This window comes from Ailuropoda melanoleuca, chromosome 4 (genome assembly GCF_002007445.2).
Source record: "Ailuropoda melanoleuca isolate Jingjing chromosome 4, ASM200744v2, whole genome shotgun sequence".
Taxonomy (NCBI): domain Eukaryota; kingdom Metazoa; phylum Chordata; class Mammalia; order Carnivora; family Ursidae; genus Ailuropoda; species Ailuropoda melanoleuca.
This window is the reverse complement of record NC_048221.1, coordinates 51,242,759-51,261,667: the sequence shown is the minus strand read 5'-3', so window position 1 is coordinate 51,261,667 and position 18,909 is coordinate 51,242,759. Positions and strand designations below refer to the sequence as shown.

The following is an 18,909-nucleotide window of genomic DNA, read 5'->3' as shown; positions in this document are numbered from 1 at the left end:
CCCCCCCCGTCCCCCGGTCCCCGGGCCACACTGCCTGGACCTCTGGGTGATTAGCATGCAGTCTGTTCATTGTGCTGTCACTGTTCTCCTGTGATGATAGTTTGTTTCAGTAACAGTAACAGTGTTCCTCTTTGTATCTTCTAAGACCGGAATTACAAATTCTGTAGGCGAATTGGAAAGATGCTGCATCTCTTTTTCCTGTTGTAGGGTACTTAGCATTGTTGGATTTGAGGGAATGTTTCCTCTCTGAGCTGTAGGGTGTTCCCTCCTTTTTATTTGCTATGTCTAAGAAGTTTTTTTTTTTTTAAATAATCAATTACAAATTGATATTTCTTTGGAAAAGAGTGGTCTAGTATATTTGTCTCTTTAAGGAAATTACAAAATGATTTTTTTTGCTTTTTATCTTCTTAGAACATGTTCATGTTGTGTAAGGGAAATGTGTTTTGTTTATTTTATCACTGAAGAAATCACAATAATTCTGGGCATGGAGTGTTGTTGAAAAACAGTTTTGACAGCTAGTAAGAGAGTTTCAAAGATGCAAGCCTTGGCTGCATTTCATTGTAATCATCATATTGAGATACTTTCCAGTAGAGAGGAGGAGAGATTGAGTGTCTCTGAGCCAGAGTAGGAAGCTACAGCTACAGACAATGACTAAATTTCATCTGACTTAATTCAGGGAGGAGGAAGAGAAAGAAGAGAGGTTTCCTTAGTGATTTCTCCAGAACTTGGAAATTGAGAATTCCTGGACTCTTATTCCAACCCTGTATCGCCTGCCTGGGTCATTTGAACTCTTCATTCACTTTCTTTTTGATATGGTGACTCAGAGAACTGTTTGTTTGTTTGTTTCTTAAGAAAAGTGTTAAGAACATGAATGTTTTATTTAGAAGTTGAAAGATACTGTGTCTCTTAGAAAGAAAGTGGGTTAAGTAAGGTATGGGGGCATAGGTGTTGGGATTCCTCTTGTGGAAATGTCAGTAAGCTTTTTCCCCCAGGACCCTGGTTTTCAGGTGCTAAGGAAGAGCTCTCTTTTCCTCTGTCCATGACCATATGGACTCAGGGATTGCTGGTTTGTAGCTGTCCCTGATTTGGTGAATAAAAGCTCTGTCAGCTGGCTCCTGTGTCCTAGTTATGTGCCCCTGCCCCCTTTTTAAAGCACTTCTTATTTCCTGGCAAACATCATCCTCCTCTTTAACCTACCTGTGCCAGCCATGGAATCAACCATTTCTCCGGGGGACCCTGGTTCCTTTTAGTGGAGAATAGGGTTTAGAAGCCAAAACCTGGCTGCCAAGTATTTTTATGGCGTCATTGCCTTTAGATTTGAGGTGTCTAATATCATAGACACTAGCTACATGTGGCAATTCAAATTTAAAATGAAATAAAATTTAAAATTCAGTTCTTCTGTTGTACGCATTTCAAGCTCAGCAGCCACATGTGGCTGGTGGCTACCACATTGTACAGCACACATAGAGAATATTTCCACCACCACAGAAAGCTCTGTTGAATAGCACCCTTTCAGGGGAAAGAGCTAAAAAATCATGAGTTCATATTAATACCCCCAAATTCTAATCCAGTTCCACAGAATTGTTCCTTACCATCCCCCATTCTATATTTGCATCTCCCTGTTTCCCAGCAATACATTTACTTGCTGTTCACTCCTATAGAGTCACATAAAATACTTTCAGAATTTCTGTGCCCATACCACTTTGAAAAACAAACTTACCAAAAAGAGTTCAAGATTTGTTGGCAGTTCTTTTTTTGTTCTGTGCTGAGTGTATAACAAAGTACTTGTAATTTGGTAGTCAGTTACTTCCCCTCCCCCCTTTCAGTGTTCTGTCAACCAGAATATATAGATTGATTTCTCTTCGCATTCAGCTGTAGATTTTTTTCCATCTTTGTTGATTTCATTGTATTTTTTGAATATGTAAAACATTGACATGCTTCCAAAAGTCAAAACTGTATTAAAAAGTACTTGGAGGAGTGAGGAGTATTACTCCCTCTCCTCTCTCGTTCCTTTTGCCCCTTCCTCTTGTAGGCTATTATCCTTCTTGTGTTTCTTTTTGTTAAAGTAAGCAGATACATGAATGGTTTCTCAGTTCCCCGTCTTTTTTTTTTTTTTTTTTATACATAAGGTAACACGCTTTATATGTTCATTTGAATTCTGGTGTTTTCATTCAGCCATATACCATACACATCTTTTCATGCCACTTCCTTATCCTTGTTTACAGCTGCATAGCGTTCCACGGCATGCATGTGCCAGGGTTCGGTTAACCAATCCCCTTTGTCTGGACATTTAGGTCATTTCCAGCATTTAACAATCCTGATAATGCTTCAGTAGATAAACTTGTGCTTTTTTAGTATCTTGTGTATTTGCGGTACAGTAAAAAACTCTTGAAGGCAATTGATGGAGTAAAACATCAGGCTAAATTCAGTTTCTGCAACCTAGTTTGGGCTGCTTGGCTGAGAGTTCTATGCTGAAGAGTATAGTCTAAGGTGATTTTTGGAAATGAAGCAATTTTCAACTTTGTGTCTGTGTGAAGGTATGTGTAGGGTTTTTGTGTGTCGAAGGTTTGCCATTGAACTGTTGAGTCAGTCACCTGTGAGAGGGAGGGAACATTTATTGAGTGCTAACTGTATGCTCGTCCTATACTAGACACTTTAAAGATATTGTCTTACTTGACCCTCACAATAAATGTGACCCTTTAAGACAGGTAGGGGTGTGTGTGTGTGTGTGTGTGTGTGTGTGTGTGTAAGAGCTCTGTTACTTACAGAAGTAGAAATGAGACTCTGAGAGGATCATGTGTCCAAAGCGGTGGAGCTGGGATTAGCCAGCAGGGTCAACGTACCAAAACAACCCCAACTTTTCAATTTCCTCTGGGTCTTGTTTTAATGTGACATGAGGAATTGTGTGTGTGACACCAAAACCAAGGATCATTTGCTAGAGCTGTATTTTACCCAAGGCAGGACCACATGCATCTTAAATATGGGCATCATATATTTATGACACTTCGCCAATCCCATGTCCAGTGCATGGTAGGGACTGAATAATTTCTACGTTGAATTGAATTAGATCCACTTTCAATAGACTGCTCCTCGTCCAGCTGGGGGATGCAGCCTCTTCTGATCAGTGCTATACGGTTGCACAGTAGTTGCCCCTGGCCTGAGATGGGGCAAAACCCGTAAGCTCACACTGGGATCAAAGCCATGGTCACTAGGCTTGTGCTCTAACCAGCTGAGTTTGCCACAGACTGAGTTTGCAATCCACACTGAATGGGGAAAGGGCTAGTGAAAGAAAACAGTGCCTGTCCTCACGGGTGGCGCTCCTTTGAAATACTGTCCTGGTGTGAAATGTGTCCGTTGCTGTTGTCTTTGCTTCTGTGGCTGTTCTTTTAAGTCTTTTCTCCAGCCTAATGTAGCCAGTTCTGCTTCTCCTTGAGTGCATATGCAGCCTCGGGGCTTCTCTGTTTCCTCTGCGCCTCCTTTTCCTCTTTCTTCCTTCTTTGGTCTTTGCTTTCTCCTCCCCTCCACTCCTTATTCTTACTCCTTTCCCCCCTCCCGACAAACTCAAAACCAGTCATTCTTTCAGCTTGACAAAAGGTTGGAGGCCGGCTTTGAAATTAAGTGCTGGTCCTATAAGGAAAACTCAGTAAAAAAACAAAAACAAAACAAAACATAAAAACCTTACTGATTACTGGCTAAAATGGGTTTTGGGGTTTTCCTCTGGATTTTGTTTATTTTTTACAGTAGAGTCGATTGTATAANCCCCCCCGTCCTGGTTTGCTTCACTCTTCCCTCCATAAAGCATGAATAGAAAAGACGGAGAAACAGACAAACTCAAAACCAGTCATTCTTTCAGCTTGACAAAAGGTTGGAGGCCGGCTTTGAAATTAAGTGCTGGTCCTATAAGGAAAACTCAGTAAAAAAACAAAAACAAAACAAAACATAAAAACCTTACTGATTACTGGCTAAAATGGGTTTTGGGGTTTTCCTCTGGATTTTGTTTATTTTTTACAGTAGAGTCGATTGTATAAATGGTACCTCAGATGTTCTGGGGTGTCTATAGTTTGTGGTGTCTATGTGCAAAATGCTTGGCAACATTATCACACTCCCTTTGGTGACTGTGTTTCTTGTATCTCTTTATAGTACCTTTAGTTTGGATACATATGGACTTGCTTTACCAAGAGACTATCCCACAAACTCCATGAAAGTGAAGAGGGCAATTCCTCATGTCACATTAAAACTAGACCCAGAGGAAATTGAAAAGTTGGGGTTATTTTGGTATGTTGACCCTGCTGGCAACTGGGACCTTGTAAGGTAAACAGTAACACGTGTTTATAGACAGCACGTGCTATGGATGCGTTCAAGTCCACGTAAGCCTTAGCGAGAGGCACACTTCATCACAGAGAATGACAGCTCAGGATCCGCAGCGTCCACAGACTCACGAGAGCCTTTGCACCGGGGCTTATTCGTAATAGTGACGATTGACTCTTTATTGTGTACCAGGCACTGTGCTGAGTAACTCGTAGGCATGATCTCATTCCAGCCTCACAACCCCGTGATGCACAGACTGGGATGATCCCTCACTTACAGGTGGTAAAACTGAAGCCCAGAGAGGTTCTGAACTTGGTCAAGGCCACAGAGCTAGCTAGTAGGTCACGGGGCCGGGAATCAAAGCCCACACTGTCTGATCGAATGGTATCCAGCCACTATGAGTCATTTGATAAAGGACCTTCATTCCTTTTAGTTTGGGGCAATCTTCTATTTAAGCACTCTCAAAATGCTACTGATGACACTTTCGAGATAAGAGGCGGAGACTTCACTTTAGCAGTCACTGGGTGCGGGCATAGGGTGAGGAAGAGCTGTCGGTAATAAGAGAGCTCTGCCAGGCAAGTCCTCCCTGAGCAGTGATGGGTCCCTTCAGAGGTGGCTGAAGAAGAGCTGCCAGGTAACTTCCCCAGAAGAGGCTTGAAATGCTGTGTCTGTGCCGGGGAGAGCCCTACAGGAGCAAACAGGCGTGTGTGTGTGTCTGTTCGTTTGTTTATGCCCAGGAAAGTGCTTTTTAAAGTGTTTTAATTCTTCGGGGCGCCTGGGTGGCTCAGTTGGTTAAGCGTCTGCCTTCGGCGCAGGGTATGGTCTTAATGTCCAGGGTCCCGCATCGGGCTCCCTGCTCAGCGGGGAGTCTGCTTCTCCCTCTGCACCCCACCCCTCACTTGTGCTCTCTCTCGCTCACTCTGCTGTCTTTCAGATAAATAAAAAATCTTCTTAAAAAATTGTTTTAATTCTTGTTTAAAAGTTCTAACCCAATTTTAAGTTAGTGGCACAAGCCAGTTTAAAATTTGGTTTAAGTACATAGAGGCATATTTTTTTTTCCTTTCCAGATTTCATAAATCAAATGCTCTTGAAATAGAATCCCTCAGACTACGTGCTTTCTCTTCTCTCCCACATCCTTCTTGGCATCCTCCAGACTTGGGACATTTTAGCCTTGAGATTCTGTATTTTTCTGTACTGTTACACACAGTCTTATACGTACCCCCAAAAGGGTCCTGGGGGATTCAGAAGGATATTTGACAGTCTTAAGTTTAGTTATCCTAAATGACTAACTCAGAAACTGAGATAATGTTAAATTAGGGTTTAAAAAAAAATCTCTCGCCTCCACGTACAGCAAATATGTGTATTTACTTAAAAAAAATAAATGAGAAGGGAGCCTGGGTCTTTAATAATGTTTCGCATTTGGGGAGTATCCTCTAAGAACCGGTTAGTGTGAGACGGTGTCCTTAACATGGTCGTTGGAGCTCTGGGCGGGCCAGAGCGGGGATGGAAACGAGGCTGGATTTTTATGGCAGCTCCTGCTCCCCTGTGACGTTAAAGACGCATCTGTGTGTTCCATGCAAGTGTTTTGTTAATGAAGTGTGGTACCTTTAAATAAAGGTCACAGGCCTGACCTGTGTTGTGTGGGTTGCTTGTTTGTCAGGCTAGAGGCATTTTCTCATTTTCACAGTTCAGCCGAAAACAAAGACCTCCTTATCCGAGCAGGGAGCTGTGCTCTTAAGAGCTGACATCAGCCTTTTCCCAGCAGGCATCACTTCTGCCTTAAGAGTCTTTGCAGAAAGCTGGAAAGAGAGATGCCCATCCTGCTACTGGTATTTTTCTGGCCAAATAACACACAGAGTAAAGAAATGTCAGGAGTGCCAGGAGTCAAAGGAGCAGAATAGACAGGACTGTCATCGTTTGTCGGGTCTGCTCTGGGGACCTCTGTGGTGCTTATCTTTGTCGCCAAGAATATAAAAGTGGGACAAAAACCTTGAAAAAGGAGGACTTTTGTCCTAGAAAGGAATTAAAGAACATTCAGGATATATCAGAAAACTTCCATTAGCATGTGTAAAGTAACTTTTTAAAATGGCACATTAAAATTGAAAAAAAGGACTGTTTTTATTTACAGAGTAAGTCAGAGGCGTTTGTTCAAAAGTTGAGGAAACAAAACAACACAGCATTTGGCTGTTTCTCCCTCCTACCCTGATCTCTGAAGCTCTTTTTGGAGTGCTGTTGTCTTGAAGATGCTTCTGTCCGGGAACACAATGGCAGCTATTTTTATATATAGTTAGAGGATTAATCTCGATGTGGCTTTATGACCACACAGACCTCTTGTTGCAATACAAAGCCAGTCTGTCCTGCAAGTATAGAAAGAAGTGCTGTCACTTGAGTAGATTGGACCAAGGACCAGAAAGAGGAATGCTAAGAAACATTGCCTGTGTGTGAGTGATGATGGTTCTTTTATTTTCCTCTAGGATCTCGCCTGTAAATCCATCATTTGCCTGTGCTACGTGCAGCTGGAACATAGCGAGGTAGTTTACAAGCCCAGTGTTCTGTGTCTGGCATAGTTTTTATTTGATAAGTGCCAGTACCCAGTCTCTATCTTCTTTGCTAAATCCCTGGGTAAACCAACCCTCCCCACTCCCGCCTCCATTTTGACATTTCTTCACAAATTGTCTCCAAAGCATAATTAGAGAACTTAATGTTGCAGTAGTGTTCTGAGTCTAGCGGTAGCTAAAAACCTTGCCAGACAAGAGATCTGAATTCTGGATCCAAGCCTTCATAGCTCCGACAGAGGCAAAATGTACTGCAGAGTAGAAGGAAACTGATGTAGGGCGGCTGGGTGGCTCTGGTGGTTAGGCACCGGACTCTTGGTTTCTGCTCAGGTCATGATCTCAGGTGCATGAGGTCGAGCCTTTGTGCTCAGCGGGGAGTCTGCTGGAGATTCTTTCCCTCTGCCCTCCCCCCAATAAATACATCTTAAGAGAAAAAAAAGGAAGGAAACCGACTTCACTACCGTGCTCTCCTTAAAATTATCCTTCCTCTTGCCTTTCCTTCCTTGAAGAGATCTAAGAAGTGCAACTGATGGATCCACATAGAAACCAGCTCCAGAAACTGGGTGGAGGTCAAGTGGAGGAAACAGACCAGCCCTCACTAGGTCAGGCCACTGTAGAAGCAAGTGTGAGACCTGAAACCTCTTTGCTTCCCTAAATTTGTCTCTGGCATTAAACCCATCAAGGAATGGTTATGGAGTTTTCTAACTCATTAGGAATAATTTCCTCAGCTGCATGTGACCACTGAAGTCCCACTCCTCATGGATTCAAGGCACCATTGCCCATAGATTGTCTCAGAACGCTCTTGCCTGTAGATGCTCTAGGGAAAAAAGTGTCCCCGGGCCTGAGTTTGGGAAGTACCTAACCCAGGCTTGCAGGTCTGCTCGTGCATGGTAGCTCATCACAGGCTTTGAGAAGTCCGATGTATGGTAACATTGTTTAGCCCAGGACTGTTCCTGTAAGTAGCTGTGGAATCCTTCATCCCTTTTAATGAGACCTGTCAGGAGTATTCCGGGGAGCAGACTTGCCTAACAAAATGAGCATTTTGTTTGGTTTCAAAATTCTGTTACAAACTTTCAGACTCATAAAGTTCTGGTGCTATTGTACCAGCTGTTGTAATGAAATGATTGTGTAATTCCTGAATTTGGGACTCCAGATGCCATCTTTCCTGCCTGGGCCTCTCGGGGAAGTTCTGTGAGTCCAGAGAAGTTGAAGAAGCCTGAGGTCCTGTCCTCCCTTGACCTTATGTCTCTCATCTTCCATCCTTAGCTCTCTCCCCCTCCCTGAGCTGTTTCTAGAGAGCATATTATCTCTACTTCCATATTCCACTTCCCAGTTTGGTACTGTGATCTCTGCCAACAATTTTATATATTTTTAAAGATTTATTTATTTATTTTAGAGAGTGAGCAAGCTAGCCCAAGTGGGGGGAGGGGCAGAGGGAGGAGGAGAGAGGTAGGTTCTCCATTGAGCAAGGAGACCAGTATGGGGCTCAGTCTCACGACCCGAGATCATGACCTAGCTGAAATTAAGAGTCAGACACTTAACCGACTGAGCCGCCCAGGTGCCCTCTGCCAACAATTTTAATGCAACTTCTCCCCCTCATTCACTGGTGACCTGCTCATCACCAGATCTAGAAGGAAACCTGCAATTCCTTATCCTATTAGACTTCCTTTTCCTTTAAGTCTCTTCCCCCTTGGTTCCCATGGCCCCTTTTCTGCTTTCTTTGGTTCCCCTCCTACTTCTGTGCCCACTCCACTCAGTGGAGCGCCCAATCCTTCAAAGACTTGGCATTATTGCCATTCTGCAGGGCTCCGTCCTTGTCACTGTACAGACACTTAGAAGGAAGCCACGTGCCAACTCCTGGTTTAGATTACCACTTCTAGCCGAGGCCTACCCTTCACACCCATAGAGCCGTCTGCGTTCGAGATACTGTGTGTACTTCTCGGGTCAGCGCTGCTTTGCTGGAATTGATTTAGTAGTTCCTTTCTTCTTCTTCTTCCAGTCTGTCCCCAAGTCTGTCCCCCATCTTTATGATGGGACAGCTGTCTTTCCACTTGCCCTGGAAATCGCCTCCTCCCTCCTCCCGCTTCATCTCCCGTATGGAGCGCATTGGCATGCCCTGCTAAATATCGTCTGCTATGTATCTTCCATGTCTGTTCTGGCCCTGGCCATAGTTTAGACCCCCATTTCCATGACAATGCCCTCTTTACTGGTCTAGGCACTTCAGAAGGTTTCTGAAGTCTTACTCTCTTCCTCTCAAATCTTCTGACTCCCAGTCAGCTCCAGAAGACACCAAACAGACCTCGGTCTGCAGGACCTTCTGCCTATGTGCTCCCACTTGCTGACATGAGCCCATGTGCTTCACCCCTTCCTGGTACACTTTTCTCGCCTCCCTCTCTTGGCAAATGGTGATTCCTTCTGCTTCGAGATGAACACCTCTTTTTGTAAAATGGTAACACTTTGCTGTAATAGTGTGCCCATCTGTCTGTCCCTGTCCCCACACTGCAGGTCTAGAGCTGGGCAGGAGCTGAATCTTACTCATGGCTGTCCCACTAACACCCAGCACGTGCCCGACACCTGCAGGGTGCTAAATAAGTGAATGAAAAACAAGTCACTATGAGAGCATTGTCGAAACTCACTTCCCTTTGGGAAAGCTTTGCAGAATTGCTTTCAAATATGTAATAAACCCTGTGTGGCACCACTTACCATGCGTCCGCGTTTTCCTTGGAGCCTTGATGTTTAGTTCAGGGAACATGCTGGAGCAGAGAGAACCCCACCGTCACTGCCTCCACTGCCTTCCTTTCCCTGTCTCTCCCTTGCTCCCTCAAGACAGGACCATGCAGATTCCTAGTACCTGGGCAAATGCACAGCTTATAGTCTGAAACACTAGCCCTGCTTGTGATGCTTGTTTTGGGATCAAACGATCTTTTCCTGTTGTTGACTCTGAGTAATAAGCCTTCAGAGTTTATTGTATGAATAAAATGTGGGGTTTTTTCCCCACTGCCCTATTTATATTTCTTCTTATGCATCGTGCTCTGAAGCCAGTGTGTACATAACGTAAGGTATATGGAAATGAGAAATTCACTACAGCTGGGTGCGCCTCTCCGTTCCGAGGGATGGCCAGACATTTCTTCCGGGTGGAAATCAACCCAAGGAGTAGATCTGTTCCTACTAGAAAAGCAAACAAATATATGCCCAAGGGTTCACTACTTCTGGTGTTTGTTCAAATCTACCTAAAAAGAAAGTTCTCAAAGCCAAAGTGTTTATTGGCTGTTCTAATAGGTTTGTTGTGTTTATTTTATTTGTGTGTGATAGCTGCGGGCTGGCACCCCTAACAGCCCAAGTTCCCTCTGTGTTGGTGGAATGATGCTGCATCATTTTGCGTTCGGCCTCTAGCTTTAGAGCAAGTTAGAGCAGCTGATGGAAACACCGCTCTCTAGGCACTCACGGTGAAAGTGGATAAAGCTGGGGAATGGAGAGCTCCTTGAAAGAGGCTGATGGCTGCAGAGTGCCGCAGTCAGCAGGTAATCTTGAGAGCTTGTTTGGAGGACATGGCAAAGTTTATTGGGGGTAGTGGCTCTGACCCCTTTTTGATAATGAGATAAAATCCAAGTTCTTTACAGTGACTTTAGGGATTATGGTGATCTGTCCCAAACTCCCTTTTCCTGCTTACTTGTCAGTAGATTGTCTTCTTGAACTATTGATCATTGAACTATTTCTTAACTATGGTTAAATTTTAAAGGAATTTATTTAAATTCCCGCTGTTACATACCTTTAGGCGAGCTACACAGTGTAGGAAGCCGCTCTTTGACAGTTTGGGGCGGGCAGTTTGGATTGTTCAGACTGCTCACGACTTGCATTTTGAGGCTAATATTTGAAACCAACATTTTTATTGCCTATGACTTCTTAATGTGTAGGGCATGTCCTCTCCATCACATCGTTCCTCCCCATATCCCTGTGCTGGCTCTTCTCTAAGACTGTGTGACATCCCACTTAGCCTACACTTGGTTAGATCATTGTAGACATACCATCCATATTTGGTGATAGTCTTACCTGTCATCCTTCTCTCCCTCCACCATCCCCTGCCTCAGTTTTTTATTTTGGATAAAGTTCGGATCTATAGAAACATTGAACAACTAGTTCAATGAGTACCGTCACTAGATTCACCAGTTGTTAATATTTTGCCAAATTTGCTTTCCCTTGTATATATGTTTTAACAATGATACGATCTAATGTACTAATATATTCACATTCAGTAATGTCCTTTATAGACGTCTTCTCTTTATTTTTATTTTTTTTTTAAAGATTTTATTTCTTTATTCGACAGAGATAGAGACAGTCAGCGAGAGAGGGAACACAAGCAGGGGGAGTGGGAGAGGAAGAAAGGCTCATAGCAGAAGAGCCTGATGTGGGGCTCGATCCCATAACGCCGGGATCACGCCCTGAGCCGAAGGCAGACGCTTAACCGCTGTGCCACCCAGGCGCCCCAGACGTCTTCTCTTTAATTCAGGATTCAATTGCACAACATACTTTGCATTTAATGTAGAACAGGTTTTCCCATTTTGTGGGAGTGGGTGGTGATGGCATTCTGGTGGCTAAAGGAAAGGGGACCTGGGCAGGGACAAGTGTCTGCGCCTTGTGAGGTCTCTCTTGGGACACCAGTGGGACTCCTGGCAGGGAGTTGGTTTGTCTGTGAACACTGGGAGGGGTGGCACTGTACATGATACATAAAGGCAGTATTCAGGCTGTGTGTGGGGTTGTTATGTGGTGGGAAGCGAGAGCTCAGAAACCGGGGAGAGGAAAGGGAGAGAAGTCATGGTGGAAGAGGAGGCAAAGGATCTGGAACACAAGACAGCTGAGATTTTTGGAACAAATGAAAAATTTTCATGCCTGCTCTAAGATAGCTTAACTCACCTTTTCACAGATTTTTATTACTAATGCCCCAAAGGCTCATTTCTATTTCTAGCCCATAATCCCAATAGTTTTACTTAAAACAACGGTACCTTCACTTATTCATGGCAAAGATGGAACATTCTCTGTTCCTTTTCTTCCCAAACCTACAAAACTCAAACAAAACCTCAGTAGGGTGCTTTCCTATAAGATCCCCAATTTCTGAAGCTCAGGTGAAGTCTTTTGAGTGAAAACTGGTGCTGTTGGGGGAGGGGGTGTCTTCTAATTTTCAGCTGCATGGATGGTATCTAATAAGTGTCTCGGAATTTTTAAGACTTGATGTCAGTGACTCCTCAGTGGTGCTGTGTTTGGGTTCGGGTATATGTGTAGGACCTGGAAAGGGGACTGAGTGCTAAGACCCGGAGCTGTTGGCCGTGGTGCCTCCCAGCCAAGCGTCTTGCCCCGGTGCTGGGAGAGGAAGGTGCGCCCTGGGCAGCTGCTTGGGGTACGGCTCACAGGAGTATGGAGCTCCTTTTACCTCCTGTTGCTGAGGTCATGGGGCCGCCTCGTTTTTGTCCTTTTCCAGGATTGGTTGTTTAACTCTTCTTTCATTTCCAAGAAATGTAACACAGTAAATTCCCCCCTTTTTTCTTCAACTAGCTAGCCTTGTTTTATGTTGCTTGTAACCAAAAGAACTTGTTGACAAATGCAGATATTTGGGTTGTTTGCAGTGTTTTACTGTTATTTGCAAAACTTCTGGGATGATGTGTGTATATCCATCCTTGTTCATGTGTCATACTTCCCATTTTTCTAGAAGTGGGATTTCTGGGTCAGAGGGCACTCTTTTCTACTTTGGTGTACTCTACCAGCTTGGTCTCTAGTAGGTTCTCTGATTTGCTTTCCCACTAGTAACTGTATGCATGTGCCTGTCTCCTTGCATCATCACAAAGGTGACTGTTACCATGTATTTGATTCCTAGGTGAGTCATTGTAGTAACTTGCCTTTTTTCCCCACTCCGCTACTAGGGAACCTGAATGATCTTTTCACATGCTTATTGGCCATTTGGATTTCTTCTTTTGTGACTTTGTATCTTTCTCTCACTCTCTCTCTCTTTTTCAATTAGGGCATTCATCTTCTTTCTCTTACTGTGTTACAACTTTTCATGTCAAGGATCCTTCATCAGATGTGTTAGAAAAATAACCGTTTTCCTGGTTTGTCATTGGCTTTTCAACATTACTGTTTTTTTGAAATACAGATTTTTTAAAATTTGGAAGTGGTTGAATAATTCAGTCTTTTCTTTAATGGAAGAGTCTTCTGAAGTGTTCTGGGAGGGACTGAAATGTGTTGGTTAGTACCTTGTAACACGTCTGCTGTGTTTTGATGGTAGGATCATTGTATCTGCTTAATATGTGTTTGCTGTGGAATGGAGAAAAGCGTATTGTTTGTGTATTACTTCATTAGGTCATTTTATCCGGCATTTCCCAAGTGCCTCTTTGTTGGTGGCATGGGGGATGTGGGTGTGCAGGGAAGGAGTCAGCCCTGGTTAGGGGGAGGGAACTTAGCTGTGCCTGGTGGTGTGCAGGACAGAGCCCTGTGAGGAATGGTCACCGCCTGCCTTTCCTGACTTGTCTGCATTTTCCCTCCCTTTCCCTCAAATTTTTTCACTATCACTGAGCACTGTGCATGGCCAGAGTGCTTTCAGTATTTGTTTTAATAGCCTCTTGTTGGGTACCATAAGTAAGCTCTGAAATCAAAAGTTTAAATTCTGTTTTTATTTTACCATTTTACCAGATGTTTCCTGTGGTTTGACAGATGTACAATTTACTCGAAAGTTACACTCCTGAGATTTTGAATGTTATGGACACTGTTGCTATAGACAATGATTCTGTCAGGGCAGGATTTGGAAGACAACTTTCAAATCATTTTTGGGTGGAAGATGTGTTTTTCTCCAGAACAGAAATGCTTATCTTCATAATCCGCTTTTACCGTCTCTGTTTAGCGTTCTGATCTGTGGTCTATGAAAGACTATAACCTGTTGGCTAGAGTTTATTCTAGTCCATACCATTGTGCCTCAGTGGGGATTCCTTTCTGAAAGCAGCTGGACTCAGGTACATCCAGGTTTTGTTTGCAGAACTCACCTGCGTCACGAGAAAACTCAGATGGTGGGCAGGAGATTTAAATTGGGTTGAAAATCTGGCTTGATGGGCCACCTGACGCAAGGGTGCGGTTGATTGAGAAAGCTGCAGACTTGGCAGGTTTTTTGCACCCACTGAAAGCCCATCAAGACAAAGCAAGGACTGCTGTGGTACCTTTGCCTTTCCAGTGCCCACAGTCAGCAGTTCTCTGCAGCCTGAGTCCTAACAGAAAAGAGCCTCTCATCTAGGATTCTGCGGGTGGGAGGAAGGCAGAAGGAAGTTGCTTCCTACAAAACACAAGTGAGACTAGTTGTGGCTGCATTGGAGGAAAAATGAGGATTTTTGACATTCCTTCACTGAGGGGCCAGATGCAAGGCTGCCTCAGAGTTGCATGCATGGTTCCTTCAGCGCTGGCTCCCTTCTCCAGCAACCTTCCTCTCCTGTGTTTTGTTTAGCCTTATTTAGAGTTTTATAAAAGCCTTATGTTATGGAAGATGGAGAAACAAAGAAAGAGGAAATCGTATGCTATAATTCTGACAGCAGATCTATTTGCGCACAAAATGGAACTGTAATGATGCATGTAACGTTTTGGCAAGACACCCTGTGTAAATAAACCCTCCCAGGAGTTACTAACCTATCCCAGGACCCGCAGGAAACTTCGCTTGCAGCGTGGGGGCAGGCAGGCCCCCTTACCTTGCAACTCTCCTCTCCAACGGGGACTCTTATTCTGACAGGCGTTCTGCCTACCCACTTTTGTGCCTGGGCCTGCTTGCCAAGTTTGTGAGGCCCAAGGCTTTCTTGTGGGAGGACGCTGGGCTGTCTTCATGCTCTTTGGCAATGATTAAAGTGAGGTTAGTACCAAAAACCCTTTCATTTTATTCCCTTATCCTTGCTTTTTCAAACCAGATGGCAACCCTGTATTTTCAGCTGTAATTAATTTAAACTATGAGGCAGCGAGTACTGGGAGAGGTAGACTTGATTCTGCTCAGAAGGGACAGCAGTGATTTTCCTGCCCAGCCCTCTCCCCTCACCAGATGGCACCTTGTCTCAATCACAGCCACGTCCCCTGCGCTGCTTTGGAGAGGGGCCTGGCAGCAGAGGGAGGGCTGTTCTTGAGGCTGCCACGCGGGCCACTGAGGACACGTGTGAGCTGGAAGGGTTAATGCATACTAGTAATTGTTGCCTTAATGGCTTGGAAGGAGCGGGGCTTCAGGTGATGGCTGACATGTTATTGCCGGGCGGGCTGTCACGTGACCGCCTCGAGACAATGGCGCATAGTTTGAGTGGCTGCTGAATCAGGGAGTGCAGGGTGCTTTTTCTTCCTACTCACTTCAGCTGCCAGGATCGCCTCCAAAAGGGGGTATGTTTTAGGTTTAACATTTATTCTTAAAGAAAATTACAAGGGAAATAAAAGCCCTTGGCCACAATTGCAGTCTGGAGGTTTTGACCTCAGCTACTTGACCACTTCCGTCCGTGGAAATTTTACTTGAGTCCCCTGTCTGTAAGTTGGATCAATTAGTGATGGAGAGATCCTTCACATTTAATAGAAAATGAGTGCTTTTGTTTACTCTCTCAGTAGCTTGTCAGATAACTCCACAGAGCGGCCTCCCACCCCCAACCCTCCTCGCCCCTCCTTGCTCTGGATCGAAGCTCAGGTTAAAATGGAGAGAGGTAACTGCCCGCAAGAGAGGTGGGCGGACGTCCAGGTGCCCTCACCTGCCCGCGCAGGTAGGCACGCAGGGTTTTAGTCTCATCATTGGAGAAACACATTTTCTGGGCAGTACGGAGGAGTTGCAGATTGGAGAAGATCTGTTAACCATAATATATGTGCAAAGCACTTTGTAAAAACAGTACGTTAATGTTCTACAAGTGGTAGTTATTACTATTATTAACATTAGCCATCCTTGGATGACTTGAAGTAATTTTTAAAGGCCCATAGTGAGAAATGAGAACCACAAATATGTAGCTTGTGAGTCTCCAGAATGCTCACTGGTGATTACAGCATCATTGACTGCAGTCCGTGTGTGTGCCTGAGTTTGCTGAATTTAGTGAGCTGGGTGATGGATGTTCTTTGTTTACTTAATTTTATTTCAAATATTTACGTTATTCATGAGCATTTCTCTCATGGACCCCTTGGACTGTGGTTACCAAGGCTTGCATTTTTGTTGTTGTTGTGGGCCAGACCCATCCTTTTGGAAACCTTTTATTTTTCTCTAGTAGAGAGGGACAAACATGTAAATGATTTGTCAAAACTTGTAAGGACTAAATATTTAATATAGAATTACCATATGTTCCAGCAAGTCCACTCTCCTGGTATGTGCCCCAAAGAATTGAAAGCGGAGACTCAAACTATTAATTGCACACCCATGTTCATAGCAGTGTTATTCACAATAGCCACCAGGTAGAAACAACCCAAATGTCCATCAGTGGATGAATAGATTAAAAAAATATGTATGCACGTAATGGAATATTATTCAGCCTTAAAAAAAGGCACACAGTTCTGACACACAGTGCAACACAGATGAACCTTGCAGACATTTGCCAGGTGAACTGTGTGAGTCACAAAAGGACAAATAGTATATGATTCCATTTATGCAAGGTGTCGAATCCATAGAGAAAGTAGGATGGTGGTTTTCAGGCAAACGGGGAGGGAAATTGGGAGTTCGTGTTTAATGGGGACAGAGTTTCAATTTGGGAAGATGACAACATTCTGGACGTGGATGGTGGTGATGGTAACACAATAGTGTGAATATATTTAATGCCACTCAATGGCATACTTAAAAATGACAAAAATGGTGAATTTTATGTGTATTTTACCACAGTAAAAAAATAAAGAATCTTCTAAGAACTAATGATTAACTTCAGTTCACTTGAATAAACAATAATGACTTTATTATGTGTTCCATACTCAGCTGGGATGAGCGGTGTGTAAGGAGGAGGTAAACGGTTTGGAAGACAGCAGAAGTCCAGCTCCCTGGGGATATGATAATCGATGCCTAATACTAGAGAGTTACAGTGTGATGACTCTTGGGGGTGGTAATTGTAATTTAAAGGGTAGTTAGGAGTAATGATTACCATTTGGTTTTGTACTCCCCAAGAAAAGGAGAGGGGTTGTGTCATTGGGGTATTAGGGAATGGTGGTCCTCTGGATTCTCCACAGGTGTGTTCTGGAATCATCAACTCAAGAGTTTGGGGGAAATGCCACCTCAGTGTTGAACAGAATCACCAGGTTCCCTGAAGTTCCTTTCTCCCCTTCTTTTCCAGGTTTCAGGTTTGGGGTACGGACATGATTTTAATAGCCGGGGGATGGCTCTTAGATGTTAGTGATGTTACAGGAGAACCAAGTGGACAGCTTAATTAGTTCTGAATTCTATGAAGTTTGCAAATGAGAATATTTGTAAAGAAACGCAACTTTATACCTCAGAGAAAAATGACACAGGCCATCTGTGTGGTTTTTAAGGTTCTTTGGGATCTTTGCTTTAAGAATGGAGATAGATTGATGTGTGATTTGCCTATCAATCGTAATAACCTTTTTCCAAGCACCTGTGGGTCCTCAAAATAATCAATTCACATCTTGTTCCTATCATGTAATCTGTGTAAAAAAAACAAAAACAAAAACAAGACCAACTTTTCCTCTAGTCTTTGAAAGACGGGGTTCAGCCTCGACTGCCTGGATGCTCAGAGGCAGTTAATGCACTAAATGCGTAGCATTACATAATTTATGCACCCCATAATCTACTTTCAGATAAAAGGTCTCTGAGGTTCTCTACTACTACTGTTTATTTAAAGAATATTGGGTAGATCCCTCATATTTTATTAGATGAATATTTAATCACTTTACATACATCATATTTAAATTTTCAAACTTTTTAGTCTAGCTATATGGTAATTTAGCTCAATAATTTAGCCCCAAAGTTTTTGATGTCAGTCAAGGTAGGTGGGTGGTTTTGAGAGAATAACTGGCTAATTTTTGTTTAGTGTTGAGTAACTGTACTGAATTAGAGGTTATCCTCTCAGATCAAGAAGTCAGGAAATCATTTGGAACTGGTTGCCGCCAGCGTCAGGTGCAGGAACGTGACTGTGTGCGGGGGCGCATGGGGGGGGGGGCGGAAGCAGCGGCAAACCCAGTAGCACGGGCAAGACATCGGCCCGTGTATCTCTGATGTGCACACATGTGATGCAAATATGGCTGGCAACTCATTTGTAATCCTTGCCAAGGTGGGGTCACACATATAGCTGAGTTAAAAGGAAGAAAAAGAGTAGGAGGCACTTAGAAGACCACACACTTGCTCCGTGACCCAGGTGCCGAAGTAACTGTTGGCATCTTGGGTAATGCTGTTAGAAGTGTAGTTCTGGATGACCGAGAGTGTTGAAATCATCCTGATTTCGAGTGTTCTGTTGACCTTAGTTCTTACTTATTAGACCTCATGTCCTAATGTTTGGTTCAGAAATATGCTACCATAAATTGAAGGGAGTTATCTTTTCCCGTGTGCTCTGCGTTAGATTACATCTGGAGTATTCTGTTAAGTTCTGGGCACCACACTTACAGATGAATGTTCATTTGTCGGGCATGTGGAGGTGGGTGTCAGGATGGTAAGGGGTCCAGTATCATTCGGAGCGATTCTCTGGTGAAGAGAAATCTGGGCACGGTAAGTCTGACATAGCAGTTTTCCAGGAGTTGGAAGAGGAAAGAGACCTCATGGAGTCTTTTGAAAGGCTTCCCAAAGGTTTGGACCTTTGACCAAAGAATCATACTGGAAAGCAGATTTCATTCATTGTGAGGAAGAACCTTTCATTGAAGCTCTTCAGTCGTTGAGTGAAATGCCTGAAGAGGAAGTAAGTAGCCATCCCCAGAAGTGCTTAAGCAGTAGCCATCCCCCAGTTACAGAATGAATGAGTCACGGGGGTGAAAGGCACAGCATAGGGAGCATAGCGGTCCTGTAACAGGGTTGTGTGACGACCGCTGGTAGTTACACTTGTGGGGAGTATGGAATCACATATAGACGTGTTGGATCACTGTGTGG

The 18,909-nt window shown here is 43.8% G+C and overlaps 1 protein-coding gene across 7 annotated transcripts in view; it reads left to right on the top strand.

The window, feature by feature from the left end:
• Positions 1 to 18,909, top strand: part of VGLL4 (vestigial like family member 4) — a 155,327-nt gene that overhangs the window by 116,630 nt on the left and 19,788 nt on the right. The window contains exon 1 of one of the 7 annotated variants that reach the window (XM_019808807.2): positions 14,687 to 14,736. The exons of the other annotated variants lie outside the window; for them this stretch is intronic. Coding sequence (XP_019664366.1) covers positions 14,723 to 14,736 — 14 coding nt within the window. The 5' untranslated portion in view covers positions 14,687 to 14,722. Of the gene's footprint in view, positions 1 to 14,686; positions 14,737 to 18,909 lie in introns of those variants that run through there. 7 annotated transcript variants of the gene reach the window in all.